Source organism: Urocampus carinirostris, chromosome 8 (genome assembly GCF_059441175.1).
Source record: "Urocampus carinirostris isolate Australia breed hairy pipefish chromosome 8, RoL_Ucar_1.0, whole genome shotgun sequence".
Taxonomy (NCBI): domain Eukaryota; kingdom Metazoa; phylum Chordata; class Actinopteri; order Syngnathiformes; family Syngnathidae; genus Urocampus; species Urocampus carinirostris.
In genome coordinates, this window is record NC_142356.1 from 27,734,697 (window position 1) to 27,748,065 (window position 13,369).

Below are 13,369 nucleotides of genomic sequence, written 5' to 3' on the forward strand. Positions count from 1 at the left end.
TACGTTTATTTATTGTACTCTGCTTATATGAACAGACTTTAGGTGAAATAAATAAATAAATAAATAAATATATATATATATATATATATATATATATATATATATATATATATATATATATATATATATATATATATATATATATATATATATATCTCATCTCATCTCATTAGCCGTACCGCTTATCCTCATTAGGGTCGCGGGGGGGCTGGAGCCCATCCCAGCCATCTCCGGGCAGTGGGCAGGGGACACCCTGAACTGGTTGCCAGCCAATCGCAGGGCACACAGGTACAGACAACTCATTCGCTCATTCACACCTAGGGACAATTTGGACCGGCCAATTCACCTGAAATGCATGTTTTTGGGACGTGGGAGGAAACCGGAGTGCCCGGAGGAAACCCACGCAGGCACAGGGAGAACATACAAACTCCGCACAGGAAGTCTGGAGCTGGATTTGAACCCACGCAGGAGGTTCCCATGACATGAACTGTGCCGCACAAGCGCTAACCACTGCGCCGCCGTGCTGCTGCCCGCATATATGTATATATATATATATATATATATATATATATATATATATATATATATATATATATATATATATATATGTACATATACATATATGTATATCTCATCTCATTAGCTGCACCGCTTATCCTCAGTAGGGTCGCGGGGGTGCTGGTGCAATCTAGCAATCATCGGGCAGTGGGCAGGGGACACCCTGAACTGGTTGCCAGCCAATCGCAGGGCACAAGGGGACAGACAACTCACCTGGAATGCATGTTTTTGGAATGTGGGAAAAAACCGGAGTGCCCGGAGGAAACCCACGCAAGCACGAGGAGAACATACAAACTCCGCACAGGAAGCCTGGAGCTGGATTTGAACCCACGCAGGAGGTTCCCATGACCTCAGAACTGTGCCGCCGTGCTGCCATATATATATATATATATATATATATATATATATATATATATATATATATATATATATATATATATATATATATATATATATACATATATTATTGTATTTATTTATTTATTATTTTTTTTTTTTTTGGGGGGGGGTAATTCACTCATTTACTAGCAATGCATAACTATATTTTTAAAACTTGTATCGTTTGGTATGATTACTTTTTCACTGATTCACTGACTGATTTACGTATTCAGTGCCAATGACTCGAACTCATTCACTGGCTGACTTAAAGGGACACTGTAATATTTGACCACTAAATAAAGCTGTATTGTGTAGTGCATTTAAAAACTATTGCTATAAAGCACAAACAAATAAAACAAACTACAGAGACTCAGAGTGGTCAAAATTCCCCATTTTTCTACTTATTATTTTGCCGACCCTTTTGCAAGGTTTAAGCGTTTTGGGGGTACCTGTAGCAGCAAGATTGTAGACAATTATATCTGTTCCCTCTAGGTGAGCCTCATGTTACTTAAAATAAATACAAATGTCTTGACCTACCCCAAAGAAATGCACGTTTATGTGACAGTTCATATATTTTTGCTTATTATTCAATAGTTATTTGTTGAGATTATTGCATGCTTCACAACTAGCGGGCGCAAAATAATACATAAGGTCCCTTTAATGTTTCAATAAATTATTTGGTGGGTTATTCATGGTTATTCACTTACTAATTATAGACATGGTATATAACATAACTGGATTTTATTTTTTTCTTAGGAGCATTCTATAATTCAACCTTAAAAAATTAATAGATTGACAGATAGACTGATTGATTGATTGAATGAATAAATGCCCCTACCTGAAAATGAAGATGAAGAGCATGAGTAGCATACAGAAGGTGGCCACGTTGTCCATAGTTTTCATAAGGACCACCAGCTGTCTCCTGAGCGCCGGCATGAACCTAACCAGCTTGAGGACCCGCAGAAGGCGGAAAGTCCTCAGCACTGACAGGCCGCCGTCAGACTGACCCACCAGCTCGCACACACTGGAAAAATCACAGAGGAAAGACAAAGACAATTCTCAGATCTGCCTACTTAATACTGGCCATGTAGCTTTGACCTGACAAAAAAAAAATATATATATATTGAATTGAACTTAACCTTTTATTTCAAAGACCTAACATGGAGGCATGGTTGTAACAACTCCTAATTGTCTTGTAACGGAAATTTAAATCTTGAAATAGTATATTTAACAATAATTTAAAACCATGACCATAAAAAAACTCTAATTTACTAGCAGCCAAATTCGAACTCAAACTTTGACTTAAAGTGGGAATCTTAATGAATGCCAACTATTGGAATGCCTGAATAGATACCAAACCTCATTCAACACTGACTTGGAGACCTAACTGACAACCATAACCAAGACCAGGGCCAGTCCATGTCCTTAAACATCGGGGATAACCTAAACACTTGAAAGCAAGCTTTTGGAGCTCTCATCATTCAAAGGTCTGCAATACTCTTCTCCTCGGTTTATCTGTCGGCCATCAAAGAACCCGCCCCCTTGATGGCGCAGACACAATGGAGCTATGTACGCTTTAGCGGGCACATTGAGAAGCTGAGAGCACCAAATCGGAGATAAGGCGGTGATACAGATGCACTGAATTGCGCGGCGCAGCGCGGCGTGACGGCCTCATTTGATCTGGCAGAGCTTTCGGGGGGCTTTCATGTCTTTGATGGGGGCGCCCATCAAATGAACGGCGGCAAACAGAAAACACATGAAAAGCACCTGAAGCCTGACAAAAGACCAAAAGGTGTGTTTTGACGCTGTGGCATTCAAATGGTTGACAAGGTTTCAAGCTGGTGGAGCACACGCGGTAAAACGACAACAAGCAGAAGGAAGCGTTCAAACGTTAGGATGTTTCATGCATCATCTCTTGAGGGTTTGTCCTGGTATGGTTTCAAATTAGGGTTTGATTTTTAGTGCCTATGGTTTAACATTGCTAGGTGCACTCCCTCTATTTCAAACATTAATTTGAAAACGGAAACCCTAACCACTTCACTGAAACCGAAAGATTATATTTAAAACTTAGGTGTCACATCATTGGAACAGTTTTGAATTGCTTTCGATCTTTATTTGATACATGTCCAAGTCTAAATCAATAATGATAGTTTGAAACCTTGACTAAAAATCTCGATCCTCACTACAACTTCTATGATCAAACCCATTTCGGGACTCTAACACACATTTTTTTACCCAGGTTGCAATATTAATCGGCTATATATTTTCAATTTATATCATATATTTTAGTATTTTAAAGCCATATTCTCTGTTGCGTACAACAATAGAAATTAAAATCAGCACCCGGATTTAAAACCCTGATAACATCCCCATCATGTAATCGAAAATGTTCCTATTGTGTGAACTCTTGATTAATGTGAGTTGAATAATGACGATCTGTAAAAAAAAGTCCATTCCGTTAGAAAACAGTCAAAACCTTACCTGATGATGACAATGATGCCGTCAAATACATTGTAGGGGTTCCTTAAGTAGTTGAAAGAGCCAAAGGCGGTGAGTTTGAGGATCATTTCCAGGGAGAACATGCTGGTGAATACGATGTTGCAGATCTCCAAAACATTGGTCAATTCTTCTGGCTGAAGAAAAACATATATATTTCCATACTTTTTTATTTGACGCTTTATGAGGCCTTACAATGGAGGAAGTGATAAAACGTGAAACCTTCAGTTAAAGAAAATCAGGCTTGAAACCCTGATGATTGAAATAATCCACCTCAGCTTCAACACAAGTGCTAGAATCTCTACCTGACCCTTACCCTGCCTCTTTCTTTGAACCTCATTTAAAACCCCACACTCTAATAAAAAATATCTGGTATATGCAGTGAGAATTGCACAAATCAAGGAAACTAAACTCGTGCTAAGAAGGTATGGACAAGACTCAGGTCACCTGCACCTGAAACTGATGCAGAAGTCATTTAAGGAGAAACATTCTTGACATAGAAGACGGATGATTTGAGAGAAGTGTGTGTGTGATTGTATAATAATAAGATAAATTTTGATGCTTGGGTGTGACTCATGTTTTGAGCATCCCAAGCTTAAAAGAACAGTGTGTACTAATTAGTACCCCTTAGTGGTAAAAGACAATATTTAGTTAAAAGGCAAGATAACACGAACTATCATATACGCATACGTGCATTTTTTAAAAACTCATTTGAGAATTTGTTTTTATTTTAAAAGACCTAAGGGGCCGGTCACACAGACATTTACGGCTGAATCACGGCCAGAAATTTCTGACTTTGACGCGGACGCTATTGGACGCAATGAGCTCGCCATTCAGACGAGATACAGCGGTGCTTAACACGAGGTCGGAAATTCACGTGGTTGGCCGCGTTCAAAACTTTTGAGCTGCTCAAAAGTTTGAGCACGTGTTAAACCGCGTGCCGCACACGTGGTCAACACGAAGTAATGACGCGGAAATGACGCGGAACGACATGCTCTGGCCGCGGCCAGGGCGTGGTTACACATGGGTAGGACGGGAAATTTCAGCGGGTAATCGTGGGTGGAGCATGGTAATAGCATGTTCTGCGCCTGTATCGCGGTGTTATTACGTGAAATTAGCGTGTTACGCGTGTGACAATCAAACGCCTTTCTCCGCGTATATACAGCGCGATTTGCCGAGCACACGTCATTTGTGCTCGTGACGTCAAGGGGGTGAACATGGATCCCCGTCAGCGTAGTTTCTCTTCATTTCGAATAAATCTTTCGGTGCATTCGCAACAAGGCTTTAATTCTGGGACCTTAGCTTGGCCTTTTGGTTGAGAGTAAGAGTCCCGGCTCCTAAGCTTTGTAGCGTATTATGAACTGATCGATAATGGATAATGAATAAAGAAGATAGAACAATCACTCTTTAACCCCCCCCTCCCCCCCGTCAGCGTAGTGATCTCGTCTTAATCCATTTTTATTTCTAGGCATTTCTTTTCAAGATAATAAAATAAAAATGATGCCATAGCTTGAACTCTTGATCTTCACGGGACTATGTCTTGCGGTTATGATTTCAACAGCCCGGTGCCGAGATTTGCATCCCCTCGCTAATACAACCACCTTTACCTCGTTTTATCTAACTTTTAGGGAATGTAATGGCGTACATATAACTAAAACCACATCGTCTTGCATTTGTTGGAAATGTAATACAATTTAATCCACTCCGTCTTTGTTTTTGTTGTGAACGTAGTCGAACAGTAATGCACACCGTATATAAAATCCTGCCCCCCTCGCGTGAACGCGCATTCTGCTGCACTTCCAATGAAAGCGATCGTATTCTATATAAAACGCTTATTAAAACTATAAAGCGAGCTAATTATAACAATTGGGAGATCCTAGTCTATATAACGCGTTTATTTAAACAATAAAGTGAGATCGTATTCTACAAAATGCGTTTGTTAACGTGGATGAAAAAGTCACGCGAGGGGGTGGGGCGGTGTGGGTGTTGCGTAGGAGTCTGATTTGGGCACAACACCGGCTCGGGAGCTTTAATACCCGTGGTCCACACGAGAAAATGACGCAGAAATGACGCGATGAGGAAGCGGAACAGTCGCCGGCGTCTGTTTTGCGGGCATACCACCGATGAACAGCGGGTTAGCCAATTTTGCGCATTTTCCATCCCGGGCAACCACAGGCAAAAAAAAAACGCAAAATTTTAGCCGTGATTCAGCCGCAAACGGCTGTGTGACCGGCCCCTAAGCCTCATTAAGAGGAAGCTGGTATCATTGTCCACCATCTTGTTGCTACCAGTACCTAAAAACCAACAACCCTGCAAAAGGCTGGCCAAAACAATGAGAAGAACAATGGTGCTGTTAGGTCACTTTGAGTCTCCATAGTTTGCATCTTCCCTAATGCATTTTAGCACTTGTTCAGCGCCATCAAGTTGTCAAATAACACACTTTTTCTTTCAAATTAACTTCGGGCTTCAATTTTACCTGAGAGCCTTTCTACAAAGCATGGACATCAAAACATAAATCTAAAATCCTAAATTGATTCTAAACCTGACTTAACTTCCAGATTCAAATCTGAAAACTTACTCAAAACTTAACATAGTAAGTGCATACCTGAAATGTGTCTCCAAAGTCAAAATATTCCAATGTAAAACCTCTCGAATTGAAGCCAACAATAATAACCACAAACCCTAAAAATTATTTGATGATTTTCGAATTAAGGTATTGGGGATATTTGTGACCAGCTCAAAAAATTCTGAAGCCTGCTGCAATCGCTGAACATGACAGTCAATGGCCCCATGAATTAGATGAGTGGTTCATGAACTGTGAGTTGATGTCTGTATTTATGACGTAAGTGCGGATGTTTGAAGGCCCGCAAAGCGAGTGTACCACATGACAGATTCAGGAAATCATTCTAAAGGGTTAAGTGCGGTCCGAAATAAATGTACCAAAAACACTTTCAGGGTTGAAAGTCCAGTTTAGTACTGGGAATAACAGAAATACGGACTTCCAATTATTAACAAACTTTCTACAGTGGAACCTCGGTTTTCGAACGCCTCTCAGTTCGAACAAATCGGTGTCCGACCAAAAATTTCGAGAAATTCTTGCTTCGCTGTTCGGTCAAAAAAATCGGAGTTCGAACACCGGTAAAGCGTGAGTGCGTACGCTAGGGTGCGATGCTGAACGGCGTACGGGTGTTTTAGCCCCTTATTATGCCTCCGAAGAAAGTCAGTGCAAGCAGTAAAGTTGCTACAGGTAAAAAAAGAAAAGTAGTGCGTACAACTATTGCATTTAAGAAAGAAATAATAGCCAAATATGAAGGAGGTGTGCGAGCGCCTTCTGCTGACCACCACAAAGGTAAGAAATCCTATTCATAAGATTACGATAACGCGAATGTACGATTAGCTTGGGTTAGTTTTAAGTTTACGTTAAACATTCAGGGTGTTGGAACGGAGCCCAACATTGAGGGTGTTCCCCCTTTCCAATGAACCGCTCCTCACTTGTTGTGGAGACCCAGGGTTAAATGACTTGTAAACGACCTGATTTTTTTATTTTTACACGTTCATGTTAGGGGAATCTTTCGTACGGAAGATTACGATAAACGCGAACGTACGATTAGCCTGGGTTAGCTTTATGTTTACGTTAAACATTCAAGGTAAACATTCAGGGTGTTGAAACGAATTAAAATGATTTACATTATTTTTAATGGGAAAAATGATTTCGGTGATCGAACAAATCGATTTTCGAACAGGGTTCTGGAACAGACTATGGTCGAGAACAGAGGTACCTCTGTATTACACATCTATGCACCCCTGCTGTACCATGTGAGTTATATAGTAATATTCTATGAAAAAAAAAATGCGTGGTCCAAAACATTTGCAAAAAATGTTTTTTAGAAAAAATGAATAAGCACGTTATTTTACTTTCTTTTTCCACGTGTTGCATATGCACAGAGTAACACACAGCAATTCATGATAGACTCTTCAAATATATATGCTTTGTATTGAGAGCATATTTTACACAAGCATGTTATACATTATTCTGTCCACATGTTGTTGTAGTGGAGGTAATTAATCTTCTTGAAGTCTCTGTGTGTGCATTTACCTTGAGGCCTTCACCGCTTTATAGGGCTTCATTTTGCCATCACTACTTCTGATCATAAAACAACTGTTTAAAGAAAATTCCATTCTTTATTGGCATTCTCGTGGTGTCATAAAAAGTGCAGGGTGCATGGCGCATACAGTCATTATAAACAGTATTTAATATTTTTAATGTATTCATTTATTCGTCCTGTCCTTTTCATGCCATCACAAGACTCTGATGTTACAATCAATGCAGGGTGTGTGATAGTTCAACTACAGGCAGACGTCAACCAGATGGGTCAGGTCTTCTCATTTCTTTTATTGCTCAATCACAGAAGTATGCAAAATGTGCTTGTCAAATACTTAGAATACCGCTTGTTAAATTCCTTTTTAAGGGGAAGACCATACGACGTGTTTGTAAGGGACATGCTTGGAGTGGCGTGGAAGTACAGTTCCGACACACAGATTAGCGCGGGAATGGATCTTTAATTTGGACAGGGTTTGGTTAACAGAGTCAGAAACAGGGGCAAAGGTCTGAAGATCACCAGATGCAGCAGTCATGGACCAGAGCTTAAATAGTGAGCACGAGAGGTGATTAGGGAACGATCAGGGCAAGTGACACCAGGTAAGTGGATGTGGAAATTAGATCCAAGGAGGAAGTGACCAAATAAGGCAGGGTAAAGCAAGAGGGTGATTGGGAGAACATTAAACCTGACTGCCAGACTGTGAGAGTGTTAAGATCATGTTAATTCACTTCAAACTTTCTCAAAAAAATGCTAGAACAGGAAATTGGATAGTATATTTGCGCGATCCCACCTTCCCACATTCGTAAATCAAGTTTGAGTGTCTGCTGTCTTTGTTTTTCTAGATAAAACAAGGCCCATGGAAAAGGGCTAGGCGGTTGTTTAATTCATGTGTGTGTGCCGATTCTATGTAAACAACACAAGCAGTGACACGCGATAAGACAGGAAAACAGACAAGATAAAGATCATGTATCTAGGTGGGCTTTGTAAACTACAGTTAAAACAATAAAAAAACAACATGGTCTTATTTGCTTTCTTTTTGTGTGTGTGGCCCTCAGAGGCAAATGTTTGGTCACCTCTGCCTCAACCTGAACCCAGTCAAACTTGAAACCCTAATTCGAAGCCCTAGTTTAAATCACAAGACTTTTCCATTTATTCCATTATATGATTTGCTGAACAATAAATGATGTTTCAAATATTTGAAAGGAAAAATAAGTATTTCCCCTTAATCTGACAGCAAATATCCACCAACGCTTATTTTTGTCTCGGTCTTCTTCCTGGTGATGCCGTCAATGTGTGTTTGCTGATATTTGTAGAGCAGTAACCACTCTGATTTTCCACAAAACACACGCACACAAACAGACACGATTCCTGCACCGCCACAAGTGACATTTCTGACAATTCAACGCAAGCACCGCTAAATCGATACATGGCGTCCTTGCATATACATGATTTTATGTCCATGTGTTGTGACAGTGCTAAGCGGCGGGCTAACACCACTTGCCCATGAGTTTGGCTACCGACCAAATGATGATACTGTCTCATTAGGGGTAGACCTGCTATCAGATCTAAAGACGCCACTGCAGCTAAGCTATAACAAGCAGAGGTTGTCCACGGAAAAGGCAGGTAGGGTAAAGCAGGACTGAGGATGCCATAAGAAATACAAATCTGGTAGTAATTGAAAGTACAATTTTTAATTACCTTACGGTGACCATATGATAAAATAAAATAAGAAATGGAAAACGGTTGACTGCAAGCCACATGCTGCCTCATTTAGTTTACTTTTAATTTCGGCAAGTTTTACACCCGCATTGGAAACCCCAATCCAGAGTTATACTTTTAAACATAGACCTCGACCCCGAATATTAATTTGAAACCCAGATGCAAACTATTACCCTGATTTTAAACCTTCTTATGACTTAAGATATTTGGAAATGCAAACCTCAGTTTAAAGTTCTTCCCCTGGTTTTACACCTTCAGTAAATACACAATTCTGCCTGAATTGCAACCATTTCCATTCCAAACCTTTCGTAGAAACCTGAGTACAAGTTTGAGATTATTATGTTTACTTTTAATCTTAATCAAAACCCCTAGTCTTGATATCTAACCCAAACTACATTTTGTATTTACAGTTTTAAATATTTTATCAAACGCAGGCTAGAAACACTAATTCTGAACTACTACTCCAATTTCAAACCCCTGAATGGGAATCCAAATGTACAGCTCTTATCACTTTTTATATAAATAATTCAAAAACGTTTTTTGACTTGGAAACAATACTTTGGTTAGCTGCACGAACATTATTTTGACACAAAAATCTGACAAAAAAATGACTAAATCAAGGAAAAAAATGTTTTTGAATTTGCCCATTGCTCTCACTTGAGCTCACTCATTTAGTCCCAGCTGCCACTCGTTTCGTAATTAGTTCTCCTCCTATTTATACATGTCATTCTCATTTACTCCTTTTCAGTCCGTCAGCGAACTCCCGCACATGCTAGGCAAGCACTTTTTGACTCCGGCTCCCGTCTGTCCCACCCTGTTCCTGTTTTCCTGCTCGTCTCATTGGCTTCCCGATCATCTCCGGTTACCTGACTTATCCCGAAATTATTCATTTTTTTAAATTAGCCTATGATTGACACCTATGTGTAAATGGATCACTTGCGTCCGATCTCTGACCACGCTCCGGTCTCCCGTCCCGGCTGCCCGACTTTCGTCCAATCTCTGACCATGCTTTGTTCACGAGGGCTTCAAACTCCTCCTGCCCAGCGGGCATCGGATCACTGTTGTTTTTCTTCCTTTCGCCTGACTTCCTCGACTCCCCAATAAACAATTTGTGAAGCATTTGGTTCCAGTGCCTGTTCCGGTCGTGACAGAAACCTTGATCTTATATCATACCCATGCTTTTAACCCAAACCCAGTCTAAAAACCCCAACACAATCTTCACATTTTGAAAATAAATTATAACCCTTGTCTGAAACCTTATCCTTGATTCAAAACCTAAAGCTCAACCCTATTTTGAAACATTTCAAGAAATCAATTTAGGTGACAAACCCAAATCTAAGACCATAATCCAGGCTTAAAATCCAGAAACCTGAGTTTTGCATTAGATCCTAAGGTTAGCCAAAAAAGGTGAAATCCATTCCAAAAGCAAATTTAAAACCCTTACCCAGACACGTCAAACTGAATCCCAAAAGGGCTCACAGCTTTGCATGTTGTCCCATTCTCCTATAGGTTCCCCTATGGAATCACACTTGATTCATTTGCAAGCTCTACCGATATCTTATCAACAATTAGGTTGATTTGATTGAGCCTAATTAACAAGGTCCCTGTGTTCACCAGGTAGCCCCCTGAGAACACCTGAGTAGCCCGCAGACCGCTTCTGAAAGTAGCTCATCAGTGAAGAGTCGTTTTGAGATTTTCTAAGAAAATTTGATTTTTATCTGGCATGAAGAATCATTCACATGATCAGTGTATTTAAATAAATTATTCCTTTTTTTAAATTAGCCTATGATTGACACCTATGTGTAAATGGATCACTGCTCTTGTACAAGGAACGTGTTCAGGTGGTTACTGAGCCTATTTTAACCCTATGTCTAATAGTTACGACTTGATAATGAAGTAATGGAAATAACATGATGAATTGTTTCTTTCTATAAACTGGTAGCCCTTTGCGCTAATCAGTAACAATAAACTATCACTCAGCTTAAAAAAAAACGAGATGTCTGTTCGAGAATATGCAGAGCTCTGGCCCTTAAGGACCAGATTCTAACCCAAGTGCCCTAACCATTCCTTACATTAAAAAAGTTCAGACACTGACCATGATCTGAAATTCTTATTTTGTGAGCCCTTACAACTAATTATATCATGTTAACCTTATTTTTTTAACTACACTTCAAAACCCAATCCCTTGCTTAATAACCCAAACCCTACTTGACACTGTAATTTGAATCCAGTGTAGTAAGTTGACACATATCGACCAAATCGCTTCTAGGATCAGCATTTCTGTCAGCATTCCCCTGAATCCCGTCTTTTTGCATCGAACGGGCTCTCCATCCCTCTGTCATCTGCTGTGACACGCTCATCACACCGCATTACTGAATCTGCACTTACGGCAAACGAGACTTCCAGGACACGACAGTTGCGACAGGCAACCAAGCCCAGTTTTTTTACTACTAAACGTGAGGTATCACGGGGGCGTTTGGTACACATAAGCCTGACATTTACCCTCCCCTCTTCCAGAATGTCACTGCGGTTTTTAATATCGATCCAGAAAAGACATGTTGCATATTTTAACCCAGGGATGTAGGAAGGAGGATATTTCTTATTTAACTGTTTTTTTGTGAATCACGGATTAAAAAGAAAAAAATAGGTATTATTATCAAGTTAAGTCACTTTTATTTGTATAGGCCTTAATCACAAAAAGTCTCAGAGGGGTGCAGTGACCAACATCCCATGATCTGAATCTTACAAGAGGGAATGGAAAAACTTAAGAAAAACCTCAGCATGAGGAAAATGAACACACACCGAAGGGGTTGCACATCGGAAATCCCTTTTCCGGAAAGACCAGGCTGCAAAGAATGTTGCAAGGGAATCAACTGACAAAGATACGGTCAACAACAAACATATATAATAAGAAAAATCAAGGGAAAGGCCCACGACAACTTCTCAAAATCTCAACCGTTGCAGCAGGTTCTAAATGCAACAGGTGCAGGTGCTGGTCCGATGGTTCAAAATGCATGCGCCATGGCACATCCAGACTCATACTCCTCCTTACTCAGCCATCGGAAAAGACAATCAAAAAGTAGTATGAGAAGAACATAATTTATAAAGCACAGAACATAAAAAAATCTTAAATCTAGATTTAAACACTTTCACTTAGGTTACAGATCTTATTTCAGAAGAATGGAGAACCCTCTTGAGCATGCGTCATTCTTCTTTGCTCTATGAATCACTGGCAGACCAGACGGGTGGCTATTAGCAAATTAATTTTTGAGTGAATCATATGCCTTCACAATGCTGTGAATCATATTGTGATCTAAGCAAAGCATTTAATATTTCAATGCATTTTGATTGGATGAAATTTATGTGCATTTTAGGGGAATTTAGTTGTAGATACATATCGTAGCTGGCATCAATAATTTCATGGGAGAGCATCATAATGATGAGAAGTGAATCAGATTCTAATTCTAGGGATTTATGTGAATCCTCAGGGACCAGTGTTTAGTGAATATTTTATCAAAAATAATTGGAGAGGGAGAATGAATCAGATCATAAATTGAGTAGCTCATTGGTCTAAGTCTACTTACATCATAACCGAGGGAATTTTATGGTATTCAATTAGGTCTTATGGGGTGGCGGTAGCTCAGGAGGTAGAGCGCTCGTCTTAGGATCAAAGGGATCCCAGTTCGAATCCCGGCTCGTCGATGTTACTTGTCGAAGTGTCCTTGGGTAAGACACTGAACCCCTAATACCCCCAATAAGCAGGTTAGCGCCTTACATGGCTGCAAGGCCGCTATTGGGAAATGTGGAGCACATTGTAACGCGCTTTGGGAAGTCATTGACTTGAAAAGCGCTATATAAATGCAGATCATTTCATTTCATTTCCTTTCATTTCATTTCATGTTTGAATACCTTTGTTGAAATTATCAATGGCATTGTTCTTAGATTTTTATTTTTGGTAATTCATCATAATATTAGAAAATAATATACGCTTATTTATTTTTTAATTGATTAGATTTGCATTGGATGTATTTTTTGACAGTTGGAGTGAAATAATTTGGCAGTAGGAGTGAATCAGGTTGTAATATGGTTAAGTTATATTGCATAGAAATTGAATAAGG

General features: G+C 39.7%; 1 protein-coding gene across 1 annotated transcript in view; it reads right to left on the reverse strand.

Moving 5' to 3' along the window:
- Positions 1 to 13,369, reverse strand: part of cacna1ib (calcium voltage-gated channel subunit alpha1 Ib) — a 142,158-nt gene that overhangs the window by 70,650 nt on the left and 58,139 nt on the right. The window contains exons 10-11 of the mRNA XM_088342921.1: positions 3,418 to 3,569; positions 1,775 to 1,960 (exon numbers count right to left, since the gene is read on the reverse strand). Coding sequence (XP_088199047.1) covers positions 1,775 to 1,960; positions 3,418 to 3,569 — 338 coding nt within the window. The remainder of the gene's footprint in view (positions 1 to 1,774; positions 1,961 to 3,417; positions 3,570 to 13,369) is intronic.